General features: G+C 39.6%; 1 protein-coding gene across 1 annotated transcript in view; it reads right to left on the reverse strand.

Moving 5' to 3' along the window:
- ALDH1L2 (aldehyde dehydrogenase 1 family member L2) overlaps positions 1-15,270 on the reverse strand; it is a 29,850-nt gene extending 14,580 nt beyond the window's left edge. The window contains exons 1-8 of the mRNA XM_058022057.1: positions 15,105-15,270; positions 9,498-9,639; positions 7,441-7,675; positions 3,689-3,854; positions 2,776-2,877; positions 2,127-2,216; positions 1,261-1,395; positions 735-860 (exon numbers count right to left, since the gene is read on the reverse strand). Of these exons, the coding sequence (XP_057878040.1) occupies positions 735-860; positions 1,261-1,395; positions 2,127-2,216; positions 2,776-2,877; positions 3,689-3,854; positions 7,441-7,675; positions 9,498-9,639; positions 15,105-15,155 (1,047 nt within the window). The 5' untranslated portion in view covers positions 15,156-15,270. The remainder of the gene's footprint in view (positions 1-734; positions 861-1,260; positions 1,396-2,126; positions 2,217-2,775; positions 2,878-3,688; positions 3,855-7,440; positions 7,676-9,497; positions 9,640-15,104) is intronic.
- Between the last annotated feature and the right edge of the window lie 764 nt (positions 15,271-16,034).

A 16,034-nucleotide genomic window follows, 5' to 3' on the forward strand; every position in this document is an offset into this window, starting at 1 on the left:
AGTACATGAAGCTGCCTGACCTGTGCCAAAAGTTATTACCCTGCAGCAGAGTCAGCACAAGGGAAGACATCTATGATTCATTTGCTCCGGCTCTTTAATGATAAATGCAGCTTTCAGCTAAGGCCCTGACACTACAGAGGGATGGATTTCAGGAGAGGGTAGGAAAGTTCCTCTCTGGCTATGAGAGTTTTCTGCCCCAGCTGTTCCCATCCCTCTGGCAGCCAGCCCCTTGTGTGTTGTTGTGGTAGAAGAAGTGCACACAGGTACAGTGAGAAAACTGCTGTTTTCTCAAAATTTAGAAGGTTGTTTTGAGACTCCCTGGAGCCTGTCCAACAGGCCCATTCTGAGCACATCCCAGTGATGAACACCACAGCGAAAAAAAGATTCCAAGAACTGTCCGAGTCTGCCAGTGTTGAAAACTTCACTTCTATGAGGTGAAGCTCAGTCTGTTTTTCCTCACCCCACCTTCATCACTTGTAGATATTTACCACTACCTGCACTGACTGTTTTTGTATCACCTGTATCTGAAAGAAAACTTTGTAAAGTGAGACAAATACACCAGTGTATCCCCACCTGAATTATTATCAATAACTAAACCTTCACCCCCAATATACTTTGAGTACATTTTATCAAAAATTTACTTGCATGACTAAACAAAAGATATGCCTTGCCAAAAATAAGTTTGTAAAGCTTTTGTCTGAATAATATCCCACTGAAGCAGTTTAGGGAATTACTCTGATATCTTCTGCAATCTTTTTCTCCTCTTCTGTAAGTTCCAGGGCAGTTGTGTCATCAGCAGAGAAGTATTTAGATGCAGGGATCATTTTTCCATCCTCAAACTGCAGATTTCTCACTAGTACCTGAAAAATGAGAGGATATGATTTTAAATTGTTTGGGAGGTAGCACATCCTTGGGTAAAGAGTTTTTAGGCATTAATAGAGTGATTGAAATAGTGAAATAAATTGCTTACAGGAAATCTGATATGACGCAGGCAATTTAGCACAGGCCACTCGTACCTGTCTTTTAAATTCTCTCCTAGTAAGAACAGATTTTACTCCATATAGGAAATTACTATGGATTGAGTGAAAAGCACAACGTGAATGTCTTCTCTATAGGATGGTAGAGGATTGATAAAACTCCAAGTGAATCAGCTGTCAGTCGGTAGCACCTGGATTTATCTAGCTTGACAGTTCCGCACTACCTGCCCTTCTTGCTCAAACTATTCCATCCATGCTTATGTTTGCCAGACTGAGCACTTACCATCTTCCCATCATTTCCAAAAACAACTAGACCATTCTTTGTCACAAGTCCTGGTCTTGAAGCACCTTTTATTGTCAGCTCTTGTCCAGCAGGCACTGAAGCATCAAGTAATGATGAGCCATAAAACGTAACCACCTAAAAGAAATGCAATTAAAAGTGCACAGGTTCTAGGTGCATTGTAAAGTTTTAACAACTTTATTATACTGTTTTAAAATGGAAATAAAATATAATTACCTATACATGGAAAACATGTTACAACATTTCTAGATCTTTACAACACTGAACAAGTAAGACTTCGCAAATTGCCTAAACCTGCAAAGCAGCTGAGCTGTAACAATATGCATACTGCAACCAGTGCAGGAAAGGGAGCAGCTTTTGACAGTGCATGCCCAGAGTGAGGGACCACTTCACTCTATAAAATTTCATAGATTTATTTTTGCAAACTATCTAGGCCCACATCTCCTTAAAATGAAACCCTGTTATTTCAGCAGCCCACAGTGTTTCATTTTGCTGTCCATACTGTGATGTTGGCCATTATATGTGGGCTGTATTATATTGTAATGCATACCTGCTCCCAAAATGACTGGCACAGTTTGTTCTACTCTTCATACCTTTGTACCATGTCTCTTTTTTTCATATATTGTACTTATATTTCTTCAAATTAAATTAATTCTGCTATTAAGACCTCTTAACTACTGTGTTCTGCCTGTTCTAGATACACACAAAACATAAAGTCATCAGACTAGAGCTACTCCAGTGTAATAGCCATTTATATTCACCTGTATGCAGATATCTTTAATTTTATAATAAAAAAGAGTCAAAAAGGGAGTATAGATAAAAATATTTTTCTGGTTTTCAGAGCATACCTGTCCATTTATTGTTGTCCATGCTCCAGGCACTTTATCATGCCCTCGAATCCAATTGTGCAAAGCTGCTGCAGGTTGGTCCCAGGAGATCTAGGAAATCAAGTCATGCTAGGATGCACCACCACACCTTCCCAAACACAAATAAGATCATATAATGCAGTAGGGATGCTTAGATAAAATAATTCTAATATGGGAATTCAATTAATATTTTTATCTGTTCTTTATATGGCCAGTGTTATTTTTTGGCACTAGAAGGAAAGGCGCCAAAACTTTTTTTTCCTAAAATCAAATGTATTTCTGTAGAGAATTTCATATGGCCTGTTGGCAAACAAAGAGAGTGACCTTGATTCAATTTTGTATTCACAAGTATGGTGGCTTAGTAAGAATCCACTGAAATTGCAGCTGCCTCTTAGCTGCCTGTACATGATCCCGAATAGGACACCAAGTTTCTAAATACATGCAACTACTGAAAGGAAAATGGAAGTTAACCTAGGGCTCCATTACATGCATCCTAAGAGGTATTCCAGGAAAAAGAGGTAAGGAAACAACTCAGTTAAAATTCACGTTAACTTCATATTGCTGCTACTGTAATCTGAATTAATAACTTTTTTAGTACTATGCACAAAAAATTGGTGTTACTTCATATTACCTCTGCATTTTCCTTTTTCTGGATCCTTTCATATGTTGCTCCTTCTTCAGGCTGAGGTATACGAGGGGCCTTACCATTAGCAATTAGATGTACAGCTTCCACCTACATTAAAAAGTAGATTTAATGTTAGCTTGGTTCACCTTTTTCTTCAGTCATACTTCAGAATAACAGCATAAGACTTTCTGCCCCAAGGATGAATTGGTTTCAAATTTTTCAAACCTGGTATTTCCAAACTCCAAGGGACCAGTGCTGCCCTGAACAAACATATGTGTTTCCTTGAATCTCTTTGACAAAAGAAATAGCCTCCAGAATTTCATGGGAGTACCTAGTCACCAAACTCAGAGCAGCTGTCTGAATTCTCCAGAACAAAAATGTGCCTCAGTATGATTACATTCAACTTTTTCCTTTTTCTCTCTCCAAAAAGTTATTTTTCTGCATTTAAATGAAAGGAGAGGAAAAAATCTCTAAGGAGCAATGCTGAGTAATTTTTGTGCCTTTTTTTTTATTCACTTTAAAAAATACAAAAAATGACAAGCATAGACCCAAAGCTAATTAACCAGAACTCTGAGCCTCAAACACCATACTGCTGTTTTTTTTTAAAAATCTCACACCTAATTTTTTTGCTGTTGCTAAGCCTTTAAAAGATTTGGTCTTGTATGGAAAGAGGCACATTTCAAACAAATTCAACTTCATGCCATCTGTGGAAACAGAATATGCTCTGCCTGCTGTCAGCAACAAATATTCTGAGGTCATATCCTCAGCTGTTGGGCAGCCACACAGCTCCAGTGAAATCTAGGATTTGGCTGAGTATCACAACCTCTGCCTTCCCAAATGCATATATCTTGTCTGTTTTTCCTTTACTTTCAAGCCCTTTTCCTCTTAAAAAGATAATATTTAGTACAGTTAAACATACCATAGCCTTTATTCCTTCTGGGAAGAGAAACCGGTTATACAGGTCATCCACGGTATCATTTTGGCCAACATCACATTCTCGCTGTAGAAGTATCGGTCCAGTGTCTAAACCATCATCAGCCCAAAAAATAGTAAATCCTGCTTTCTTATCTCCTTGAATTAAAGTCCTAGGCATAAAAAATACTTACAGTAAATACAGAAAAATTAAAGTAGTTAGGAATATCAACTTGCATGTTACATTCATGTTTGCATTCATTTTCTTCAGGAAGATAGAAAAGAAAATCCTAACAATCTTTGCTATATTTTCACTGCTCACTTCACATCCAGGAACCCACAGTTTTGAAACTGTTGATGTATGGTTCCCACAAAGTGACATAGGAAATGCTGCAAGTGAAGCCAGGCTGTCTCACATAGTTCACTGTGATAATTACTTTTAAAGTATTATTAATGGTAAGACACAGAGCAAAAGCTGTGCAACAGTTATGACAGAATTTTAAAGATGGAAGCATCTAACAGAATATTATCTTAATAATTCATGATTAGCTAAGCCTCATGGCTCATCTGTAGGTCAAAAAGAAAAGTACATTTGACACACAGCTGAAAAGGAGTTAAACTCCGAGTGGAAAATGATAAATATGCAACTGTTTAAGGGAAAGTTATTAATGGAATTAAGGCTTTCCAGCCAGATTCTGAGCTGCTGTGCATGAACATAGCAATGCTTATATTAGACCTGTGCTGATTTACCTCAGCTCAGAATCTGCTTCTGCATCCAAAGGGAGCTTCAGCCACCTAAAATTTTACAGCTCTCCTTTGGCACGTGTCTCAGAATAATGGAAAATCAGACTGAAGTGTGCTTAAGGGAGCAGCCAGAAATTATGAGAAAAATATTTCCTGCATGTTTTCAGCCATTTGTATGCATGCAAACTTCAATGCTATTTTAAGTAATACATATCTCATGTAAGTATTCCCTCAGCAGCCCATGTTGTAACAGGATTGTCTGAGATCTGGCTTATATACAGGAAAATTCATTATTAATTATAAGTAGTGAAAGCTGCATTACTAAAATGAGTGAAGTACACAAAAGTACATATAGGATGAACAAGGGACAAACTCCAAAGACAACTGGGGAAGTTGGCAGGTATAACAGAAGTGAAAGCTTACAGAAGTTTGGCTAGCCCTTATCAGATCTTTCACATATTTAGCTGCATTTCTTCTGGCTTTTATTACGTAAAAATTCCAAAAGAGTTCTCTAGTGAGAAATGGATGTCCTCAGCATGGAAAAGAAGGTTTTATAAGCAAATGCCTCTGATGCTGAATAGGTGACAAGGTAAGAACTACTGTGTGTCCCCTCCTCTGTCCACCAGCTCCCTCCACAAAGGGCTGCTGATAACAGAGTGGCAGCAGCTGGAAGAGACTGTAAAGGAAGTGAGTGAGGAACCCTGTGCACCCCAGGGCCCTTGTTTGCACCTAGTTATGTTTAGCCATGCCTAATTCTCAAAGGTTTTCTTGGTTGTACTGTGGGGATAAAGGATCTGATCAGCACCAGGGCTGTAGCCACAATATGTGAAAGTAGTGATTAGAGTGAGGGGTGAGAGGGTGAAACACAAGAACAATCAGTCAAGGCCAAATCCTAGTTTAGTTTAAAGGCCTTGGGACAATGGCCTTTACTTGAGAAGGGCAGGAGAAGATAGATTCCTTTTGTAGAAGGAATATGCAAAATGGAGCAAGACACAGTGATACAACACTGTAATACATTCCATTTCTGCAAATCTTTGCACTTGCTGAAAGCACTTCCTGAAAGAGAGTTTGTGTCTACAGCTTCCTGTGAAATACATCTTGATGAACTTCTCCTCCATAAAAGCATCCTTTTAGAGCTCTCTATATATGAGGTTGCACAATTTAACAACAAACAGCATGGAGTAAAAGGATCTCATTTATTTGGAAAAATTCTACTACTTGATGTCTTTGCTAGCTGCTCCCTGACTTTTGATTAGAATGAGCAAACATTCCTTTTTCATCTTTCCATGTCTCCCATGGCTCAGCTAGTGTGTGCCCTTCCCAATGGCCTCTTTTCCAGTCTGAACACTCCATTATTTGTCTCCAGTCATGTCAAAACTGTCCTATACCCTTGACCATCTTTCTTAGCCTTTTCTGAACTCAGCTAGTTCATGTTCCAACTGAGATGCAGACAGTATTTAAGACCACAGAATCACAGAATATTTTGAATTGGAAGAGACCCACAAGGACCATCAAGTAAAACTCTTGAATGAATGGATCCTTACATGGTGAGTAACAATAATCCTTTTCTGAGTAACAACAATTAACTTTAACACTGCTTATATATAGTCATGGGGGTTTCCCCCTTGTGTGCATTGTGTAATGTTTCTTAATTTTGAATTTGATCTCTCATTTTCTTACTCTTACATTATCACATTTACTCATTTGCATAGAAAGTGTATTCCTTATTATTTAAGGAATTTAAATATTTAAATCAGAGTCATTGATCTAAAGTTTCCTGGCTTTCTCTTTCAGCCTTTTTAAAACTGGTATTACTTTTGCTATTTCCCAGTCACCTGCATCAATATAACCTTAAGAAAATGAAATGTTGCACGTCATCTCAAATCTGCAACTTCCAATTTGCTGAAGTCCTGTGGTCCTGACAAAGTGTTTCTTATTTCTTCATCAGTTCACAAAAATATCTTCTGCTCACAATTCAGCTCAAAAGAATTGTTTTGATTTATTCCACACAAAGAAGGACTGTAGGATAGTAACATCTTAAGCTCCTTTATCCTGAATACCAATACAGATTTCCTACTGTGGTATTCTCTTTGATAAAATACCTTTGTTAAATCCCACATCTCTACCACTTACATACCTCCAACCTTTAACATATTTGGAGGAACTGTTGGTATTACATTTTGTGCCTTAAAAAGTTGGTCTTTTATTTATTTTCTGGACTGTCTCATTCTCATTTCTTGCTGAGTTGATGCTATTTTACTTTACACACTTGGACACAACTGACACTTTTTGAAAACTTTACCCCTCTAATAGTCTCCTCAACACCTCTGTTTAAGTATTTCAGTTTGGTACTTTTTCCAGGAAGGATTAAATTTAAACAAAACTAAGTGTGCTGTTGCTTTGAATCCACAACACTGTGGATTCAGATAATCATCATGCTGCCTGTAAGATTCTTTTAAAATTGTTTCTCCATATTTAGATTATTTCATACTGAATTTAGACACTGTGATAATGTCATTTCTGTAATCACAAGAGTGCCTGATTTGAGTCTGTTGAGGCCATTTTTGCAGTGTAGTTCTTTTAGGGTGATGATTTGAGCCTATCTTGTGAGATAAAGTTTTTTTCTTGTGGGCTCTCTCTTCTCCTTTCCACTCTGTGAAATCTTAGGGTCTGTATCAGACATTCCTGTGATAGTTATTGAGTGTTTGTGGGCATGAATCACTACATCAGTGTTCTGCTTATGGAAACTTCAGATTGTCGATTCATGCATGTGAGTAAAATATATGAATGTACAGCTCATACCACTGATCCTCCCAGAGTAACAGCTGAGCTCACATTGGAAATAATAACGAATCCCAGATATGAAGTGCAGTTCATGTACCAAATAGTCAGCTGCTCCAGAGAAGTTCCTTCAGAGCACTTGCAAGTCAAGAGAACTGCAGCATTTACAAGAGTAACAGGTGCAGACCAGCACCCTAACATGACAAACACGTGGTTTTGGTGCACAGAACTCACCAGTTGATTGCAGAAGCTCCTCGGTGGCGTGGTAGGATGGATGGATGATAAATAATAGAGCCATGTTTTGGGCAGTCAATAACATCCATGGGGATAAACTGTGTACAGAATGGAAGGACATTTAACTCTGCTCCAACTGATTTGTAGGCTGCAACTACTTCCTGGATAGGCTTGCCTTTAGCTCTCCATTTGGGGAACTTAAAAACAGGAGTACCGTCCTTCTCTGCTGCCAGTGCTGAGGGACAAGAACAGTATTATTTTTTTTTTTTCATTTTGTGTTAAAAATTCAACTCAGAGACATATGACATGACAACTGAAGCGAATCATCCATTATGTGACCACAGAGTGCTCTTCTGTATGCTGTTTAAAAACCTTTGTGCTTGGATATATTTTATTAATTCTGTCTTTGATTATCTTTCCTACATCTTAGGTAAATCTCAACTTTCAGTTCACTCTTATGACTTTGCTAGTAAGTACCAATGAAGCAGAAAAGACAGGTACTCAAACTTTACTTTCCCTTTTTTGTCTGTGAAACTGGATCTTGAGCTTGACCTGAAGCATCTTTAGCCTGTTGATTAAATCTTAGGTAAATTCTTATTTAAATATTACTCCATGCAAGTTAGTGTGTAGTGAAGTTACTTTAAGAAAACAAAGACTGTAGCTGACTGAGGGCACAGAAAACTTCAGGAAACACTTGAGACTTAAGCTTTTGAGTCATCTGGAAGTAAAAAGAAGTGAAGTTATTTAGTAATTTAATTTCATTTTTTTCCCCCAATCAGGAAAGACTTGACTAAATTAATCCTGTGGTTTTAGTTAAAAATAAACACATGGTTGCAAGATTGGAAGATTTACTCAGTTGCATTTGTTAGTGTAACAACTGTACAAGAAAAATTTATATAATGTAAACAAGTTATGCTATATTGTACATAAACTTTTTATACAATGTAATCCAACAAGACTTGGATGGTCAATTTTTCATTTTCTAAGCTAATAGTTGCCTTCTCTAATTTTTCCAAAGTGTGATTAAATCTTTTAATGAGGTGGAGTTGAGAATTACATGCTAGTCTGTGAACACCACAGCACCAGTAAGCAAAACTTATGTTTGATTCTTCCCTCATGAGAGTTCTGTAAAAACGTGTCAGGACCATACAAACAAAAACAAAAACAAACAAAAACCCAAAACACTAAACAAAAACCAAACCAAAACAAAAACCACCAAAAAAGCCCCCAACCAAACCAAGAGAGAATTGAAACAGCTCATGGAATGTAGTTTTGATTTCAGATTCTCCATAAAGGTACATTCCATTCTGGCACTTTTTTTTGCTAATCATATTAACTCGCTGTCTTTGAACTTGTGCCACTGAAAAAAAACAAAGAAAAGTGACAATTCAGATGGTTCCAAATTAGCTTCTTTGCCACGCTGGGTTCTAAGTAAAATGAGTACAAAACTGAATAAGAAAAATTTCTTTCTTTAGTAAGCCTAGAAAATCCTTATGCACCTTGAGAACGGAAAAAGGGAGAGCAAAGCCTCCTCCAACCTTTTGAATGTGTTTTCCATAGTCCAGATGAAAGAGAAATAGCCTCTGCAGGTACACTGCCACACACAAGCTTGTCAAAAAGGGCAGAAAGCCCAGGATGAACAATCTTGGCTTAGTACCTTGAGTGTCCCAGCCAGCACAAAGAAGCAGGTGACAGACATTTGCACTTGAATGTAGGCTCAGCAGCTACTTGCTGTAAGACACAGCTCTAGTTCAGAATGATTACTTCTAGGGTGTACATTCAAATAAGATATTCAAATTAATTTTGGTTTTCCAATACCTTAATATACAGCCCTGCATATTTAGAAACTACTTTAAAAGTTGCTTTTCTAAAGTACTGACAATGGACAAGATTAAACTGGTTCTGGGACCGGTGTTTGTTAAAGGATAGGTCTTGTACTGGATTTAGGGGATCAAAGGCAATATATGCAAGTCATTCCCATATAGATGTAACCTTCTAATGAAAAGGAAAACTATGTACACCTGTAATTTTTACATTTGGATTCAGGTTACACTTACCCAAAGGATCAGCTTGTCCATTCTTGTCAGGCACGGTGAATACACCCACAACCTTATGTCCTTCTTTTCTCAGCTTGTTATAAACTTCTTGTCCAAAAATACTTTGGCCTATAAGGGCTAGCTTTAGCTTATGTTGATAAGCCTGGTAAAAAGAATTATAACAAAACATATTGTAGAATGCAAAGAAAATATGTTGTTGCTTACATTTCTCTCTTGCTCTTTCTTTGTCAATTTTCAGTTTGATTTAAAATGGAATAGTTTTTCTAACATAATCATCTTTGAAGAAACAATAATCAAATTTTTGAGATTAATGACAGGTAACATGCAATTCAGAGAGAGCATACTTCACATGAAACTTATCATCTGATACTGTCAGTGGTGTCTGTATGGCTTTTTTAGAATTTTCATTAGACAGACGAGCCACTGCTTCTTATGAGAGGCTCCATGATCTTATCCATAGTCAAAAATGAAAATACATTTTTTTAAACATACATAAAACACTTTTTGTAGACATAATTTATGTGGCTGGAACATGCCATCTAAATCCCTGTAATTAAACTGAGGTATATTATTTGTGGTTAACATGTAGAGGCTAAAGAAGACAAACTTGCACTGTTCCTGCCAAGTTAAAGGTGATGATCATCCATTTGATACCTGCTTACTAGCAAAAAAAGGTGCTAAAGGTGAGGTTCCCTTGCTGGACTTCTACTGCCTGCTGCATTTGGATCCCAGCACACTGGATTGGGATTTAAGCTTCTTCAGACAGAGTGATTTGAGCTTCTTCAGACAGAGCAAGTAACCACCTCCACTTTTTTTTTTAATTTATGATAGTTAAATTTATGATAATTTATGAAATTTATGATAGAATCACAACACTACAATTATATCACAATATCAGATATTGCTATGTTTTTCAAGTGATCGCTTCCTGAAAAAACTACTTTTTCCTTCTGAGTCCTTTTAGATTTATGTGGCAGTTGTGCTCCTCTCTCACCCTAACTCCAGTCCCTCACCTCTAACACCTCCTTTATCCCAGAACTGGTACTGCTGTAGCTGCAAGAACTGCATTAGGGTACTGAAATGAGCAGGCACCGACATGAAAAATGCAGCTTATTTATAACTGGATCTCTCCACTGGTCTAATTTATAGCGCAGCCACAAGTCCTAACATAGGGCCAGCAGGGGAGCAGAAATGAGCATGGAAACATGGCAGAAGGGTGGAACAGTCTCTATATGCATTGCATTCTTAGTCAGCTTTTGGAAAATAAAAACTGGAAACCTTTGAAAAAGAAATGGACTATAACACCTGGTGAAAAAGGAAAGGTCCGCACAGAATAAAGAGAACACTAACCTTCCTCAAAGCTGAATCTGGCACAAACTGTTCCTAGACTCAAACCATACAGATCCCTCCTCTTGGGAGGCCTGATAGAAAGGTAGGAAATAAATCCACACACTCCCCACCTTTGTTCTGAACTTCATTTTTCACTACTGGACTTTGCCTTCTTTTTTTCCTTATGACCCATTAGAGGAATCAACACGTCCTATGAATGTCTTAACCACTGACGTTTGTTTTCCTTGTAAGTTGGCACCTGTCTGTTTATCTTCTCCCTCCTCTTCCTTTTCTTAGGGTGCTGGGACATGAGTATACTTTGACTGAGTGGGTTATTGATTGGATAACAAATGGTCTGCACTGCCCATCAGATCACATGACAAAGAGAAATGTCCTGAAAAACAGGTTACTTAAAACCACAATTCACTGAAATTCATTTCACAGCTGACATATCATGGGTGTATTTTACTGGTTTCAGGTTACATTTTTGTTGTGCAGCTGGCTTTAGAAAAGGGAGTTATAAATTGGTAGGTTCCATTATAGGAATATTGAAGTGTGAGGTTTTTTAAATATAAAACAATAGGAAATAATTATTTGTACTGAAAAAAATATTTTCCCTGAGAATGAAGCTGCATAATAAAGTGTCACTGCAGCAGAAACAAGCAGTAAGATGCAAAGATGGAACAACTCAGGCCCTTGCAAAATCAGACTGTTAAAACTGGCCAGCAAAAAATGTCTGTGACACTGCTGATCACAATACTACTAACCAACACTGCATTGCTGGCAGCTATACCTCAAATAGTCCACTATTTCGTTCTTAACAAAGACAAGACCTTGTTCTGAATAACAGCTTATCCTTGCAATCCTTATCCAGCAAGGCCAAACTGATGCAGGTGGTGCTTAGTATCAATGTTTTATGATGGATGTCATTACAGCAGAAATGCTGCTGCACTACAAAAAACAATTATTAGATTTTCCCAAGTATTTTAACTATAGCCAGGCAAATTGGAGAAAGATTAACCTGCTGGATCATTGACCATGTTTAACATGGTATGAAATCCTCTGATTTCTGTACTGTGCTATCTGCTGCTTTTCTGATACTTGGACAATCTTCTTGTAATTTTAAGTCCAAATTTATCACGACTTAAAGAGTTACTTTTTCACAAAGAGTTTATTCATGAAGTGTTAATAACATATGCACCTTCTATTCCTACACTTTCACTTCATGTTGCCCTGTGAATAAATCTGATTCTCATATTACATGGAATGGCATAGCAGTTCCAGTACCAAATCATGAGTTGCTGTAAATCAACATAATTTCAGTAAAGCCACACATTTAATTTGTGCTAGTTGTGGAACTGAATCAACAAATGGTGAGAAGCAAAGAGAGAATGTAGTCCCCAAATGAATAACAAATTAAAAAACAAACCACCAAATCCAAACTGAAACTGGCAAGACTGAGAAGATTGCAGTGTGGAAAATTCTGTAGTACACAAAAACATCACTCTGGCAGTAAATCAGCTTTGCTGCCTCTCACTTCCAGAAGATAGCTCAAATTGACTGGTTTCAATCGCACGATGGTTCTGGTAACCATGAGCAGTGATTGTTGAGTTCTCTCTCCACTGAATGGTACCCACAAGTCAGCCATGAACAGGATTTCTACTGAGTTAAAAAAAAAAAAGTTATCTGTGTGGATAACAGTGTGTGAAAAAAAAATATCTGTGTGGAAGGGCTTGCATGCTCAGACCACAAGTTCAGTTCTTTGTTTTTTGTTTTATTTGAAAAATTACAGTGGAACAAGTGCATGCAATGTTATAGCCATTCATATCTTCTCTTGGAAACTCTCCCTAAGCATTTTACCTAAAATGGATCAGACCTGTGGAAGTGGGAAAATTCTGTAGAAGAATTTAATGTGGACATAGCGCTCAATTAAAATGGAAAGTTCTATAATATGACACAGAGAAGAAAAAGAGTTTGGTGTTTTCTGTCTTACAGAAATGGCACATTTTGGCTAGAGTGCCACTGCTAGCATTCATCACAAAACTTTAGAAATTCTGTTAAAGAACAACAAAACAATCTTGGTTTTGAATAATGTGCTAGACAGATACTCCATCATTCTCACTAACACACACAGAGATTAAACTTTTTATTGTTTTTGACAATGATGTTAAGAGATATACTAAACTCGTTTTGCAGCTGACCATGAACGTGTAGTGTGCATGAACCATGCCTGTGAAGGTTAATGGTCATGTAGCATCAGAGTGGATCTTTTGCTGCACTTTTGTAAGATTATCCAATTCCTATTTATAGTAAACAATGCAGCTCAAGTGAATTGTGGAGATGTGGCCTTCTTTTATGATTAATCATAGAATAATACAGTTATTGTGACAGAGCTGCCAAATACAATATTTAAGGAAATCAGTTTTCACACTGTTGTAATTCTGTTGTTTTCACTGTCTGAACCTTTAATTTCTTCTTTAACTTTATATTTTTTTATAGCATAACACAGATTAACAGTGATTATGTTTTCTTGACTCAAGTACTCATGATTTGAATGAAGACAGTAAGATAAAGGTAGAAGCATAAAATCCAATAGGTGTTTGTACAAGCAGTCTTATCTTAAATGCTCAACATGTCTCAAAGTTCACATGTGTTTGACCACCTCAATACAAAAGCACAGATTTTAGTTTAACTTGCGTATTTAAAAATTCTGTCCATGTGATCTCTGGATACCATACTGGAATATATTTTAAAATAGCTCATTAAAAGTTATACAGTATTTTAATGTTTGATTCCATCCTGGTTCTCTTTTTCTTCCAAAACATTTAAATAGAAATAAAACTAACAAATAGAATTTAGTACTGCATAGATGACAGCCTAACAAATACTGGTAACTATCTTGTCAAGTTCTACTTTCTAGAAATGGGAGATGAATCCAACATATACATTTTCTTCTCTAAGAAGAGTCTAAACTTACAAAATCTCTTCAGAGGAGAATTTTTTTTTAATAAAGATAATTTTATGTAACTGCCTTTTTTGTATGTGCATCTAAACTTCAATTGGTTATCGCTTCTAAATAAGTTTCCTGAAAATTAAGATTTGGTAACTGCTACTCGGGGTACAAACCTTTTATTAAAAAAGATTAAAATATTTTACATAATTCCCATAAGAATTTAGTAAAGCTAAAAAAATTTGAACATTACATCTTTTTAAAATTATTAGAGAGATGCTTCTTTTGAAAAGCAGTACTGCAACTTTATTTCCACTGAGATCCCCATACATGGCGCTGAATTCAAGTGCCTGCAAATAGAAGCCTATAGTAGAGCCCCGCCCCCATCTACATACACATCCAGGGCAATGTGTTCCCATCGTTCATTCATTCTCTTTTTTTTTGGCACTGCTGGTTGCATTTCCAAAAGGCTTGTGTTAAATCTCCTTATTCTAATGCCTTCCATGCAGATACCTTTGGAGGATTGCTGTCCTCAAAGAAAACTGAGCAGCCAATCATGAAACAACGAACAATCTCTAGAGAAGAAAAAAATCCCCCGAGCCTCATTCAACTAGCCAGACGTACACATCTGGACAATTTGGACTGGACATGGCTTTCAGGGAGAGGTTCCTTGCAGGAATCCTGCAGTTTATATATGTAACCAGACACAAAGAAAATGGCTTGAAACAAATGCTCAGAGCTGTAAAAGACTAAACCATGGGGTGCAGAGGAATTTAGGCCATCAACTTCAGCCCTGAGCAGCCCATGCCAGAGCAATGAACCGCTATGGGAAGGTCACAAACGAAACAGGCCAGAGCCGCAGGCTTCACTGAGGCGCTGGGAACGAGCACGGTCCCTTCTAATTGAGAAGACAGCCTTCAGCTTCATGCAGGGCAAATCCAGCCCGAGGGAGGCAGAGAACGGCTGCATCACATTGTTCTTGACACACGATTACGGGCACTATCACAGCATCGCTGGTACCTGTTCCCCGCAGCTTCCAGGCACATCCCTGCAAGATGCAGCGCCCAGATGATGGCTGCGACCGGGCTCGCCGAAAAGGGCAAGATGCAGCCTTTGCACCCACACCGAGCCCTTTCCCGACCCTGCCGTGCCACAAGCGCTTTGCTAAATCCTCGGCAGAGACAATAGGCATCACATCCTGGAAAATACCCGCTTCCGCCATCCCCCTCCTTGCCGTTGCCCCCCGACCGGTTCTATCGCGGGCTCGGCACAGCACAGCACAGCACGGGAGGACACAGGTGCGCGGCCGCCCGCCCCGCGCCACTCACCGCAGCCGTGGTGCAGATGGTCCGCAGCAGCCGGGGTGATGTCCGCAGCATCTTGCGGCCACCCGGCCAACACCGAGCCGGCTCCGCGGCCGCGGCGGAGCGCCTCGTCTGATGCAACACGCGCCGATCCGCTGGCGACGGGCCAGCGCCTGCATCGGCGGCGGCGCCACCCGCCCGGGCCCGCGGGCACCGAAGGGAGCGGGGCCGCCCCGCACCTGCCGGGAGGGGAGGGGAGGGGAGGGGAGGGGAGGGGAGGGGAGGGGAGGGGAGGGGAGGGGAGGGGAGGGGAGGGGAGGGGAGGGGAGGGGAGGGGAGGGGAGGGGAGGGGAGGGGAGGGGAAGGGAGGGGAGGGGAGGGGAGGGGACCGCCGATTCTCCCCGATCCCAGCGTGGCGGTCGAGCTCTCCCGCTGATGCCGCCGGGCACCAGGGCAGGAACCAGCGGGGTGGCGTGGCGGGCTACCGGCCCGAGAGCACGGGAGTCACAGAATCACAAACTCGTTAGGTTTGGAAGGGTTCTCTGGAGATCATCCAGTCCAGCCCCCCCCCCGCCAAGGCAGGGTCACCTAGAGCAGGTCACACAGGAACGCGTCCAGGTGAGTTTTGAATGTCTCCATGGAGAGAGACTCCCTAGACAGCCTGTTCGAGTCCTCTGCCACCCTCAATGTACAGTTCTTCCTCATGTTGAGGTGAAAATTCTCGTGTTTTAGTTTATGGCCATTGCTCCTCGTTGCTGGGCACCACTGGAAAGAGTCCGGCACCACCCTGTAAGCACCCGTCTTTGAGGTATTTGTAGGCGTTAATGAGATCTCCTCTCAGCCCTCTCTAGACTGAAACAGACCCAGCTCCCACAGCTCTTGCTCAGACCCCTCATCATCTTTGTGGCTCTCCACTGCACCCTCTCCAGCCACTCCTTGTCTTTTGCGTAGTCA

Source organism: Melospiza georgiana, chromosome 4, assembly GCF_028018845.1.
Source record: "Melospiza georgiana isolate bMelGeo1 chromosome 4, bMelGeo1.pri, whole genome shotgun sequence".
NCBI classification, from domain to species: Eukaryota; Metazoa; Chordata; class Aves; order Passeriformes; family Passerellidae; genus Melospiza; species Melospiza georgiana.